The sequence below is a fragment of the Biomphalaria glabrata genome, chromosome 3 (assembly GCF_947242115.1).
Source record: "Biomphalaria glabrata chromosome 3, xgBioGlab47.1, whole genome shotgun sequence".
Lineage (NCBI taxonomy): Eukaryota > Metazoa > Mollusca > Gastropoda > Planorbidae > Biomphalaria > Biomphalaria glabrata.
Genome location: NC_074713.1, coordinates 38,973,987 through 38,988,854, shown reverse-complemented (window position 1 = coordinate 38,988,854; position 14,868 = coordinate 38,973,987). Strand labels below are relative to the sequence as shown.

The 14,868-nt window shown below is 38.9% G+C and overlaps 2 protein-coding genes across 3 annotated transcripts in view; one reads left to right on the top strand and one right to left on the bottom strand.

The window, feature by feature from the left end:
- LOC106057963 (kinesin-like protein KIF26A) overlaps positions 1-14,868 on the bottom strand; it is a 307,846-nt gene that overhangs the window by 272,312 nt on the left and 20,666 nt on the right. The gene's annotated exons all lie outside the window — the stretch shown is intronic.
- Positions 723-4,806, top strand: LOC129925084 (uncharacterized). Its single transcript, XM_056023436.1, has 2 exons — positions 723-778; positions 3,315-4,806. The coding sequence occupies exons 1-2, from the start codon at positions 723-725 to the stop codon at positions 4,804-4,806; spliced, it is 1,548 nt and encodes a 515-aa protein (XP_055879411.1).

Here is a 14,868-nt window from a genome sequence, read left to right as displayed (position 1 = left end):
AAATGTAGTTCTAATTAAATTAATTTCTTTTTTTTTCCCGGTGCACTGGACACTCTGGTCGGGAATCAAGTCAGCATTGCTAATAGCACCACCCTCTAAGAGCATTCTAGAAGGGCGCTAACAATAGCCCGTGAAATTCACGAGCACAAATTAGAGAGTCTGGAAAGGTGGGTTCCCCCCACCCCCAGCCCATTTCTGTGACTTTCGAGCGTTTCCGGAAGATAAATGCAATGTAGAGCGCTGGCTATAACTTGTGATAAATCACCACAAGTGACAAGGTGCATAGTATGCCAACTTTAAATGTAACAAGTACGAAACATGTACCAAAAGCTAGAGAAGTAGAACTTTATACTTTGAAAGAAAGAGAGAGAGAGAGAAAGAGAGAGAGAGAGAAGGAGAGAGAGAAAGAGAGAGAGAGAAGGAGAGAGAGAAAGAGAGAAATAGAAAAAGAGGTAGAGAGAGAGAGAGAGAGAAAGAGTGAGAGAGGGAAAGAGAGATAGAAAGATAAAGAAAGAGTGAAAAAGAGAGAGAGAGGAAGAGAGAGAAATATTGGATAACCTTAAAAGAAAAAAAAAGTTTTATGTTCTACTTAAAGTTATGTGTTTAAAAAGGAGGGACTATAAAATATGTCTAGACCTTGTCCGCCACTAACCCTAACCCTAACCCCTGATATTATCAATAACGCAAACGTCCCGACTGCAAACCCGCACCAGGCAATCGAGATGGTTGAGTCAGATAGTGCGGCAGACATGTTGCCGGTTGTATCAATGTCCTGGACGTAGATGAAATCGCAGAGAGAATCCCACAACAAGATAAAGCCAGGGGCGGCTTCATTGTCTGAAAATTATGGGGCGTTTCGTCGGTGCTGCGAGCAGGGTTAGGCGCTCCCTCTATTGACGCCCCCGTTCACGCCAAGCCGACTTGTGATTGTATCACGTGATGAGGGGTTTAACGGTCGGATGTCACGAAGGGAAGGCGGCCATCACTAGGAATGTTAATGTAGGACTTAACATTGATTTGGCTCGTTAGAGCAAACGGGCCACCCCTTATCCAATTACACATTCTGATATATTGGAAGTTTGAGCAAATGTTAAGTTACAATCTAGGTAACTAATCCGTCTAAAACGTTTTAAAATATTGAAGCATACAATAACTCTCAACGTATGGCCCGATATCTGTTGCTGCAGAAAAAGCTGAAATGTATTATATGTATCCCAGATGTGTATTCTCTTTGTTGTTGTGGACGCTTCTTAACATTTGGTTGCAGATAGCCGGTAGACATCTAAACAGATGTAGGCGTATTATAGCCAAAACTTATACAACTTGAAGTAACTTGTAATAAATTCTTGGTGAACAGAACCAAATAGAACTTTTATTACAATAATAACTTGGGATGCAATGAAATCAAAATGTAGTAGACTTTAGTCATAATGTCAAATGGTATTCTGATCAAAATGTAGTAGACTTTAGTCATAATGTCAAATGGTATTCTGATCAATATGTAACTCACTACAATAGTACGTCTTTTTCAGTCTGGCATTATGGAGTCGTCTCCCTTATCTAATACCACTGACGACAAAGCCATTTATCTTGCACAATTCACAACCAATCACTAACCTCTTTTCACCGTCACCATAGAAACACACACACACACTCCATAACATCTGTGCATCCCATGTATAAATATTTGTCATATATCTGTGTCTAGCTGTATCAATACATGTCATATATCTGTGTCCAGCCTGTATCAATACATGTCATATATCTGTGTCTAGCTGTATCAATACATGCCATATATCTGTGTCTAGCCTGTATCAATACATGTCATATATCTGTGTCTAGCTGTATCAATACATGTCATATATCTGTGTCTAGCTGTATCAATACATGTCATATATCTGTGTCTAGCTGTATCAATACATGTCATATATCTGTGTCTAGCCTGTATCAATACATGTCATATATCTGTGTCTAGCCTGTATCAATACATGTCATATATCTGTGTCTAGCCTGTATCAATACATGTCATATATCTGTGTCTAGCCTGTATCAACACATGCCATATATCTGTGTCTAGCCTGTATCAATACATGTCATATATCTGTGTCTAGCCTGTATCAATACATGTCATATATCTGTGTCTAGCCTGTATCAATACATGTCATATATCTGTGTCTAGGCTGTATCAATACATGTCATATATCTGTGTCTAGCCTGTATCAATACATGTCATATATCTGTGTCTAGCCTGTATCAATACATGTCATATATCTGTGTCAAGCCTGTATCAATACATGTCATATATCTGTGTCTAGCCTAGTGTTTCAATCCCTGGGATTTCAACTTTGGAACATCGTTAGTGGAGAAAAGTCAATTTTTAAAAATATTTCCCTTACAGTTCGTCATAGGCGTTTCCTTGGTTTCAGTTACTAAGTGAATCACACAGCTAGTTCAACTAAATAAATCACACAGCTAGTTCAACTAAGTTAATCACACAGCTAGTTCAACTAAGTGAATCACACAGCAAGTTCAACTAAGTGAATCACACAGCAAGTTCAACTAAGTAAATCACACAGCTAGTTCAACTAAGTAAATCACACAGCAAGTTCAACTAAGTAAATCACACAGCAAGTTCAACTAAGTAAATCACACAGCAAGTTCAACTACGTAAATCACACAGCTAGTTCAACTACGTAAATCACACAGCAAGTTCAACTAAGTAAATCACACAGCTAGTTCAACTACGTAAATCACACAGCTAGTTCAACTACGTAAATCACACAGCTAGTTCAACTACGTAAATCACACAGCAAGTTCAAATAAGTAAATCACACAGCTAGTTTAACTAAGTAAATCACACAGCAAGTTCAACTAAGTAAATCACACAGCTAGTTCAACTACGTAAATCACACAGCTAGTTCAACTACGTAAATCACACAGCAAGTTCAACTAAGTAAATCACACAGCTAGTTTAACTAAGTAAATCACACAGCAAGTTCAACTAAGTAAATCACACAGCAAGTTCAACTAAGTAAATCACACAGCAAGTTGAACTAAGTAAATCACACAGCAAGTTCAACTAAGTAAATCACACAGCAAGTTCAACTAAGTAAATCACACAGCAAGTTCAACTAAGTAAATCACACAGCAAGTTCAACTACGTAAATCACACAGCAAGTTCAACTAAGTAAATCACACAGCAAGTTCAACTAGAAATAAATCTTTGTCTATTTGCCTTATACACGTAACAGCGTGTAAAATATAATTGCCCCAATTACCCCCTCCCCAGTTTGTGTGTGTGTATTAAATTAAAGTATCAACATTCTTATCCCTCCTATCAACATTCCTATCAACATTCCTATCCCTCCTATCAACATTCCTATCCCTCCTATCAACATTCCTATCAACATTCCTATCCCTCCTATCAACATTCCTATCCCTCCTATCAACATTCCTATCCCTCCTATCAACATTCCTATCAACATTCCTATCAACATTCCTATCCCTCCTATCAACATTCCTATCAACATTCCTATCCCTCCTATCAACATTCCTATCCCTCCTATCAACATTCCTATCCCTCCTATCAACATTCCTATCCCTCCTATCAACATTCCTATCAACATTCCTATCAACATTCCTATCAACATTCCTATCCCTCCTATCAACATTCCAATCAACATTCCTATCAACATTCCTATCAACATTCCTATCAACATTCCTATCCCTCCTATCAACATTCCTATCCCTCCTATCAACATTCCTATCAACATTCCTATCCCTCCTATCAACATTCCTATCCCTCCTATCAACATTCCTATCCCTCCTATCAACATTCCTATCCCTCCTATCAACATTCCTATCAACATTCCTATCCCTCCTATCAACATTCCTATCCCTCCTATCAACATTCCTATCCCTCCTATCAACATTCCTATCCCTCCTATCAACATTCCTATCAACATTCCTATCAACATTCCTATCCCTCCTATCAACATTCCTATCAACATTCCTATCAACATTCCTATCAACATTCCTATCAACATTCCTATCCCTCCTATCAACATTCCTATCAACATTCCTATCAACATTCCTATCCCTCCTATCAACATTCCTATCAACATTCCTATCCCTCCTATCAACATTCCTATCCCTCCTATCAACATTCCTATCCCTCCTATCAACATTCCTATCCCTCCTATCAACATTCCTATCAACATTCCTATCAACATTCCTATCAACATTCCTATCCCTCCTATCAACATTCCAATCAACATTCCTATCAACATTCCTATCAACATTCCTATCAACATTCCTATCCCTCCTATCAACATTCCTATCCCTCCTATCAACATTCCTATCAACATTCCTATCCCTCCTATCAACATTCCTATCCCTCCTATCAACATTCCTATCCCTCCTATCAACATTCCTATCCCTCCTATCAACATTCCTATCAACATTCCTATCCCTCCTATCAACATTCCTATCCCTCCTATCAACATTCCTATCCCTCCTATCAACATTCCTATCCCTCCTATCAACATTCCTATCAACATTCCTATCAACATTCCTATCCCTCCTATCAACATTCCTATCAACATTCCTATCAACATTCCTATCAACATTCCTATCAACATTCCTATCCCTCCTATCAACATTCCTATCCCTCCTATCAACATTCCTATCCCTCCTATCAACATTCCTATCCCTCCTATCAACATTCCTATCCCTCCTATCAACCCTATTCAGATTTTTATTTTGCTAAGCCTCACCTTTGACCTCCCCCTAAAGTTCACACCTTAAAACAAGACCAAATGGTTTGATGTCAAATGTTCTGGAAACTATTTACCACTAAAACCGTTATGAATTGTTTATGGACAACTCGACAGACATATCCATAGAACTGTTTCCCAAAGACTTCCTGCGTGACAAAAATGAATGTGACATCTTTGCTGTAGAGATTCCCGCCTACGTCCGATTGGTGTGACAGATTTTTGATACTTTGTGGGATTCTGTTTGCTTCTGGGAAGTGATAGGGTCACGTGGCAAAGTTATTTATAGAATGATAATAAATAAATGAGAATCAGAGAGAAAACAAATGTGTGGTTAAAATGTATAAAAGATAATTGTCAACAGTAGACTGTAGATGTATTTTGATTCGACATGATTAAATCAAAATGTGACCTACAAGAATCAAATCTCTCCCTGGTGATATCTTTCTTGTTTTGTTGATCAATTCTTTTTTGTTTTCTAATTTTTTAGTCTTTCTTTTTTGTTTTCTAATTTTTTAGTCTTTCTTTTTTGTTTTCTAATTTTTTAGTCTTTCTTTTTTGTTTTCTAATTTTTTAGTCTTTCTTTTTTGTTTTCTAATTTTTTAGTCTTTCTTTTTTGTTTTCTAATTTTTTAGTCTTTCTTTTTTGTTTTCTAATTTTTTAGTCTTTCTTTTTTGTTTTCTAATTTTTTTTCTTATTTTCATGAAAACTCTCTCTGTCTCATTCTCACTTTCTCACTGTTCATCTGACTCAATCTCGCACTCTCTTTCTCTCACCGCTCACACATCATCTCTCTCTCTCTCTCTCTCTCTTTGGCTCTCCCTCCCTCTCTCCCAACTACTCCCAACACTCATCAGTCTCTCACTTGCTTCATATTTTCTTTGCTTTTTTCTTTTCCTATTTCCTTCCATCAAATGTCACAAAATAAATTCTATTTGTATGTAGGTAAACGCTTTCTGATTTGTCTCTGACCTCAGATCCTCCTGTTTATCCTAGAGCTGAACTTTGGTTGAACTCCCGCATGCTATAAATAAATTATGCAAATCAACCCGAAAACAAGACTGAATGCATTAAATTCAAGCACGCGGGTTTTATGGTAACTTTTTTGTGGTTTTATATCTCCGCCCAGCACCCGCAGCTCACTACGTTGCACACACACACCCTGCCCCCATACATTACACCCAAACAGTCGCCAAGTCACCTGGAGCAGTTCAAACTGAGGTCATTCTAGTCAGAGCTGTCTGCAATAATGTTTAGAGTCAGATCTGTCTGCAATAATGTTTAGAGTCTCTACAAAATCCAGCAATAGATCGAAATAAAAGACAATGAAAATATTTTCTTAATATTGTTTCAACTTATGGATTCACAAGATTACACAGAGAGTTTCTGTTCTTACACAAACACAGAGACGACCCCCATCGAATTCACTAATAGTTCCACCCCAGACATTGTGGTCTATAGGGCAGATGATGTAAAGGTTATCTGTTTCTGTGGCCTACGGTTAACGAGGGTGTCATGTGGCCAGCACAACGACCAACCTTTACTTTTCCCCAACTAATGTCAGGTACCCATCAGAGGTTGTTGGACTCAGAGGCGCCCAAAAGATCCCGAAATTAAAAAAACCCAGTATTAACCAGGATTCGCTGGTGAAAAAAAAGTAGCCGTTGCATCAGAACTTTGAATGATGTAAGATATGATGTCCGATTTTCATTTTCTTTTTCTAGTTTGAGATCTAAACCGGACGGACGGACGGAAGGACAGACAGACCACACACAACTAGTAGCGGCTATTCCCTTTCGGAAATGTTTTATTTCTTAGAGGATTATGGTTATTTCTCCATTGAAACGATAGTCTCCGGCAACATGGAAGAATTTGTATAACTGAAAATACAAAGACATATTAAACTATTGAACTTCTCCGTTACCTGGACAAACTGATTTCTAAGTCTATTGAACCGTACCTACAGCCCAAGTTCGGTATCTATAGTCAGTATTGACTAGACTTGTTCTAACATACTAGACCTAGTGGCAACCCTCGTCTCTTTGTCACAAAATAAAAAAAAACAAGTTGAATCATTCGGACTCTGGGCCCAAACCATTGAGAGAAGTGTCCATCCGACCCTCCCACCCCCAACACACACACACACCAACAATGGGAAAATATCCGCGAAACGACCTTCCTGTCTGCCTAATTTCCTTGAGAGTACGCCTGGCCAACCACTCGAACCAGTCCAGTGGTTACAGGGCGCTCAGTATTTTTTTTTTACGACCAGATCTGGCCCCCCCCCCCCGGATGAACTGAGACTCCAGGGAATTGCTGGCTGCCAGAAATGGGGCTTTAAGGGAACTCAACGGGCCTGATTTATTTCCAACAACATTTTATGCTCTAGGGAATGTGTGTGTGTGTGTGTGTGTGTGTGTGTGTGTAGTTTCTGTAGGACCAGTTCGATTGTTTCAAAATAAAGAAAGGGGGGCATGAGGGGTATCGGCAGGGGTGATGTTTATATGGAGGAGGGGGAGGGAGTTGTTTTCTTTCATACAAAAAGTCTGAAATGTTGTGTTTTTTTATTGGGGCCCGATGAGATGTTTAAGAAAAGAGTTATCTCTGTTGTTAGTTACAAATTAAGAAGTTCAAGGCCGAACTCAAACGGTACGTGACGTTTTGGCGCCGCCGTTTTGGCCCCGCCGTTTTGGCGACGGGACGTTTTGGCGCGAGCCGTTTTGGCGACGGGACGTTTTGGCGCGAGATATCATTTGACAATAATTTAATAAGCACTTAGCTTTTTTTTTTTTAATGAACCCTTGAATTCCAGCGACTTAGGCAAATAACCATGGTGTCTAAGTATACTTACAATATTTTGAGAAACATGGTACATGTATATGATGTATTCTATTTGTACTTATTATTAGCAAGTGTTTGGTATGTATAGCTGGAGATACCATACAGTCATTAAATAAACCAATGTTAATATAAACAAATAATTGCATCAATTTTTAGTCAATCATAGTTTCATTTTGTTTTTAATTTTAAAGTATTATCTTAAAAAACCTTTTTGAAAATAAAAGTGTGCCTCTTAATAAACACACATACACAAGCCAAAATGTTAATTAAAGAAAATGATGTGAAAAACAAACACACATTTACATTTAGTACGTGAAAAATATGTCTTAACATAAACACTCATGCAAAACATAGATATGAATAATTCTTTTAAAAGAAATAATACAATAAACGTACATAATGTATTTCGCGCCAAAGCGTCCTTCGCGCCAAAACGGCTCGCGCCAAAACGTCCTTCGCGCCAAAACGGCGGCGCCAAAACGTCCTGCTTCGGAACTCAAACCATCTGACAACATTTTGGGAGCCCACATACGGCCAGGCAGTTTCATGTCAACAAAGGGAGCTAATGTGGGCAAAGTGTAAAAGAAAATTTTCTGAAATATTTGAATACAATTTAAACAAAAGATTCTGTTGTTGTTTTTTTCCAGCAAGGAAGACCTGAAACACTTCATATGCAACAATATTCTACCCACCGGCTACGACTGGCATTTTTGTGTGTGTGTCATTGTACATAGTAGTGACTAAGTACAAATGTAAAATCTAAAAGTAATATAATTTTTATCTTTAAATAGAACATATAATTAGAATTATAAAGGTGCATAGAATGAAATGTTACAATAAAAATTAATATTAAATGTTTCCGTCACCCTTCCCTCCACCCCTCCCTAGGTTCAGTTACACAATAAATGGAGAAAATCCTGTAATGCCTACCAGTAGATAAAGTTAAATTTTAATTATTATTTTGTTTCGCTTTTTTTTTTATTAGTATTACGTGAACGAGTTCATAATGAACACACTAAAGCGATCAGTTTATTAAGTATTGAAATTGTTAAATCCTTCTGGGTTTCCACTTGAGGGGGACCCATAGTATTGCACATCATTGATCATTGATTGATAGATGCCCTTGCTGCACAGAAAACACGACGTGAGGCGATATGAATGGAAAATTGTCACTCGTGTATTATCTCGCCAATAAACAACGGTATTATTCATTTAAAAGATTTTTTTTTTTTTAAATTTTACTAATATACTATACCAATTGGTATTTAGACTTGTATATTCATTAAGTACATTATCTCATGTTATGATGTCGAACGTTAAAATGCAGGGGCCCATAGAAAGGTCAAGGTCAACCGAGCCTCCAAATCCCTAGCTACACCACTGCTATTTGACCTTGAGTTTGAATGTTATGACATTGACTAATGAAAAGAGAGGCATAATTCTGACTCAAAGGGGACGCAATCAGGACTGAGTCTTGAAGTTAAGGGGAGAGAAAAGCTTTGACTCTGGCCGCGCAGATAAATGATAATACTAGTGGCGGTTAGCTGAATGCTACAAACCCAAGGGGAGCTCATTTGGTTGGGATACAACTCATTGGAATAAACAAAAAGGAAAGTCTGATTACGTCACGAGGTTATTATTTTATTTTTCAAGTGAGTTGTTTTTAAAGTCTCATAACTGGGTCATTGATCACTGCTTCCGATTTAAGAGACTTGTTTGGCGTTTTGTATTTCACATCAGGTTCATGACTTCAATAACCGGATCTCAAAACACCGATTGGTTTCGACTCCATACCTGTGCAAAGGAGACTTAACAATAAACCACTCGGCCATTTCCCAGTGGAGGACCAGGAAGATCAAGTTTTAAAGGAACAGCAATACAAGTGTGAAATGAAATAACCAGTGGACAGACACTCCTGTTCAAACGAGACCAGTCGTTATAGTATGCACGAGCAATGACCTGCGACATCGCAACCTGTGGGCAGTTTTAGACCAATAGCTCGTCGCCACGTCACACCAGCTTTTGGTCAAAACAGCCCACAGGTTGCGATGCTACATGTCTGTGTTTAGACCAATAGCTCGTCGTCACGTCACACCAGGTTTTGGTCCAAACTGCCCACAGGTTGCGATGCTACATGTCTGTGTTTAGACCGATAGCTCGTCGTCACGTCACACCAGGGTTAGGTCCAAACTGCCCACAGGTTGCGATGTTACATGTCTGTGTTTAGACCAATAGCTCGTCGTCACGTCACACCAGGTTTTGGTCCAAACTGCCCACAGGTTGCGATGTTACATGTCTGTGTTTAGACCAATAGCTCGTCGTCACGTCACACCAGGTTTTGGTCCAAACTGCCCACAGGTTGCGATGTTACATGTCTGTGTTTAGACCAATAGCTCGTCGTCACGTCACACCAGGTTTTGGTCCAAACTGCCCACAGGTTGCGATGTTACATGTCTGTGTTTAGACCAATAGCTCGTCGTCACGTCACACCAGGTTTTGGTCCAAACTGCCCACAGGTTGCAATGTTACATGTCTGTGTTTAGGCCTACTATGACGATTGGTCTTGGTTCAATTCGCGACAGTGAGACACGTGACAAGCTTTGCAAAGTCTATTTTCATCCACATCACGTGACAAGCTTTGCCAAGTCTATTTTCATCCACATCACGTGACCAATCCGATTATCTCAGTATTGACGTGAGTGTATATATTAACTTTCATTTCTACAGACATCACTTCCCAGTAGAGGAGCGAGGTAGCCGTGGGGCCGTGGTCAAGAATATGATAGTGCACCCCCTCCAAACATGTGTAGGTTGAATTTAATAACTACCAATAAAATCTAAAAATACTTTAAAAAAACAACAAGGGAAAGAAAGGCACAATTATTTCCATATATCTCTCTCAATACATCAAGATTTATCTCCCTTTCTTATAAAAATCCAAATTAATTTAATTATCACTAATTAATAAACATTTTTTTAATTGATTCATGTGTTGCCATCGTCAAGGAATAATTGTGCAAAGTTTCAACTTAATCCTAGAAAAGGAACAGGGAGAAATAACGTGCACAAGATTTGTACCAGACAGAAAGAGTTGATAGCAGCTTAGTAAAAAACCAGATCGAATCAAACGGTAGGTATCAATATATTGGCAATAACAAAATGCATTCCAATGCAGGGAGGATCAAACAAACTTTGACCAATATCAGCGCCATTACACTTAATTCAGTTATGATTTCTAAAAAGTAAATATTTGATCGATAGGGGCCCAACGTAAACGTCAATTCTTACAAGCAAAATTCGCTTTTTGTTTCAAGGGTTCTAATAAAAGTCCGATTGCAAGGCACCGTTTGAGCCATGGTTACGCCGATGGTCAATACTATAATGATCTATCTCATCCTCTGCATATCTTTTTGATAATGGTCTGGTATTTATCTAATAATATAGATCTAGAAAACACAATATCATGAACATTTCAAAGATAAAACTACGCCACTGCAATCAGATCAACATCTACATTTGAAATGCGTTTTATTTTTGTGTCGAACTCTTTTGTTCAAGAAACTTTTCAATGTAGGTCAAATAATAACTAACTCGGCACTAGCCTATGTAACATTACTTGTGTTTCTCCGTTACGGAATGGTCGTGTATCATTTCAGCAGATATATACGTCGATATAATTATATATCATTGAAGATGTCTCTATAATAAAGAAAACTTAAGAAGCAGTTTGGTTTTTCTTGTGATCTTATAAATCGAGATCTTTCTACTGTAATAAACTCTTCACAACCACAGTTATTGCCTCGACATCCCAGCATCAGGCATGTATATTATGAGAGAAAGTGGGTTCGAAACGGAAATAGTCTATGCCCCAGTTTAGTCTTCCAAGAAAGCCTAATTGTTTCTTTGAAGAGTCCGAGTCCGAATAAATAGGTATTTTTAACTAGTACACATATAGCTCTGTCTCTACAGTATATATCGGTATATTGTGTTTCTTTGAATAAACAGGCCTTAATCGTAGTAAATAAATAGGTCTTTGTTGTTGTGCATATTAATAAATATACCATTGCCGTAGGACACATCATTAAATAGGTCTCTGTCGTAGGGCACATGAATACATTAGTCTCTCTTTTATTACACCTCAACATCTCAATGTGCATCAATGAAACGCTCGTGGTCAGGGGCGAAGTAGGTGGGAAGAACAATGATAGTGACAGAAATGGACGCTTGAAAAAAATAAGTCAATAATCACTGACATATATTTCCCCGTTTCGGAGTCTTTAAGAGGTTTAGCGTTCTGTCACACCGGCGCACTATCATACGAGCTTACCAAATCACGCAATCGTCTCTGACCAAATAGATGTGACACTATCCCCAACTCTTCACAGACAGAGTAACGAATTATAGAACTCATGGTGTAGCTATGTGCACACAGAAGAGAGACAGGCACTTGTACACTACATACAGGACTATGGTGTAGCTATGTGCACACAGAAGAGAGAAAGACACGTGTACACTACATACAGGACTATGGTGTAACTGTGTACACAGAAGAGAGAAAGACACGTGTACACTACATACAGGACTATGGTGTAGCTATGTGCACACAGAAGGGAGAGAAAGACACGTGTACACTACATTCAGGACTATGGTGTAGCTATGTGTACACAGAAGAGAGAGACAGACACGTGTACACTACATACAGGACTATGGTGCAACTATGTGTACACAGAAGAGAGAAAGAAACCTGTACACTACATACAGGACTATGGTGTAACTATGTGTACACAGAAGAAAGACAGACACTTGTACACTACAAACAGGACTATGGTGTAACTATGTGTACACAGAAGAGAGACAGACACTTGTACACTACATACAGGACTATGGTGTAACTATGTGCACACAGAAGAGAAAAAGACACTTGTACACTACATACAGGACTATGGTGTAACTATGTGTACACAGAAGAGAGAGACAGACACGTGTACACTACATACAGGACTATGGTGTAACTATGTGTACACAGAAGAGAGAGACAGACACGTGTACACTACATACAGGACTATGGTGTAACTATGTGTACACAGAAGAGAGAGACAGACACGTGTACACTACATACAGGACTATGGTGTAACTATGTGTACACAGAAGAGAGAGACAGACACGTGTACACTACATACAGGACTATGGTGTAACTATGTGTACACAGAAGAGAGAGACAGACACGTGTACACTACATACAGGACTATGGTGTAACTATGTGTACACAGAAGAGAGACAGACACTTGTACACTTGTAAACTACATACAGGACTATGGTGTAACTATGTGTACACAGAAGAGAGACAGGCATTTGTACACTTGCACACTACATACAGGACTCAGGTTGGTGCTTTAGTTTGATGTGGACAGGGAAAGGGGGCGCACCGGGAAGTGCGTGGACAAAAAGTGAGTATTACCTCCCTCCACTACGGTCCCCCCATTGTATCGTTATTTAGTCCTGGGAAACCAGCTCCCTGGTGCTAAACGCTTTGCAAACAAGATGTCCACATTACAGCTACGCCCTCACGCACAAGGGAAGTAAATATTAAGTGGCCAGTTCTTTACGAGTCACGCGGAGTTATCTGCCCTCTGTTGTCACAATACCCCCCTCCCCACCCCTCACTATTTTTTCTCCATCTGTCGATCAGTAAGTTGCGAAGTGTTCAGCCTATTAATAGACCAGATGAAGACTACAGGGATGAAACCTTGACTGAAACTGAGAACTTCCAAGGTACCAATTCTTCAAATCAACGAGTCTCAAACTGTGTCCATTGGGATCTTATTACTTAAACGTCTTCATGATCAAACAGTTTCTGGAACTAGTAATAATTAGTATGAGCAGTGCGAGGTTGTTTGTTGTTTTCAGTCATCGGATCACGATAGGATTTAGTGGCTTGCACAACGGTTGGCGCTTGCTAATGGGACCTAGTAGGCCCTAGTATGTCTTACTATGTCTGTCACTATGTCCTCGTTAAAGATTTTATAGTTCAGTGAAAGAGAATACAATCCCTCTAGGACAGTGTTCCTCAAACTTTTTTGTCTGGCGGCACAGTAAAAAAACTACAAAAATTTCGCGGCACACCACGAAGAGCAACAGTTGTTTTATAATACAAAGGAAAAAAAGTATTTTACCTGTTTCGAAATATTACATTTAATGTGAAGGGTTTGCCTGTTGTTGTTTTTTAGAGCAAATGCGATCTAATCGAGGCTTCAGAGTCGACAAACAAACTCGCATTTCATTGTCTATTGTAAGAAGTCTCTCTCTTTTCTTAGATTTGATTTCAGTCAATGCTGAAAATCCAAACTCACAAAACCATGAAGATGTAATTGGAAGAATTATTTTCATTGCTTTTAAACTGCAGGATATAACTTACTGATTGAAATCCACAACTTATCGAGGCTTTTCTCGGCAAAACTTGACTTAAGAACTGCATCAGTTGTCAGATTTGTAGCTTCATTGTTTCCAAATGGATAACTGACCCATCCATATTCATTACTTCCAACTGTTGGAAAGTAATGCTGCAATGCTGACTGCAAGTGTGTCAAAGTGTCCTGAATTTCGGGGGTGATTTCTTTATTTGAAGCAAATTCATTGTAAGTAGGAAAGCAGTCGAAGACTCCTTTCGAGATCTTACTTTGCCACAAAGACAATTTTTTCACCAAATGACTTCAGTTTTGAGGATGCAGTGATGATGGTTTCCGATGGTCCTTGAAGACTTAAATTCAATTAATTTAATTTGTCAAATAAATCAGAGAGAAATGTCACCTTAACCCACCAGATCTTGTCATGAATAGAAAATCCAATGTCTTTTTTGTTTTCAGCCTCCAAGAATGAAATCAGTTCAGCCTTGAGTTGGACGACACGCTTTAAAACTTTTCCCCTGGAGAGCCAACGAACGTTGGTGTGATACAGGAGACATTTGTAGTCTGAATCCATTGCTTCACAAAGCTGAGAGAAAAGTCGGGATGCAAGCGGTCGAGATTTGATGAAGTTTTCAACTTCAATCACTTGATCCAGAGCAGACATCAAATCTTTCGGTAAAGATTTGAAGGAGCTTCTCTGTGGATCATGCAGTGAACAACTAATACATTTGGATTTTCTTGACGCACAAGAGTGACGAATCCCTTTCTATTTCCCTGCATGGAAGGACAGCCATCGGTGCAAACGCTGACACAGTGAAGAGCAAAATGTTTTCGTTCACCACTTTAAA

Excerpts from the sequence above, each read along its gene's own strand:
- LOC129925084 (XM_056023436.1), top strand. The coding sequence starts at position 723 with ATGGTTGAGTCAGATAGTGCGGCAGACATGTTGCCGGTTGTATCAATG. Across the intron at positions 779-3,314 it reads GTTGTATCAATGTCCTGGAC|TATCAACATTCTTATCCCTC; the intron begins GTAGATGAAATC and ends ATTAAATTAAAG.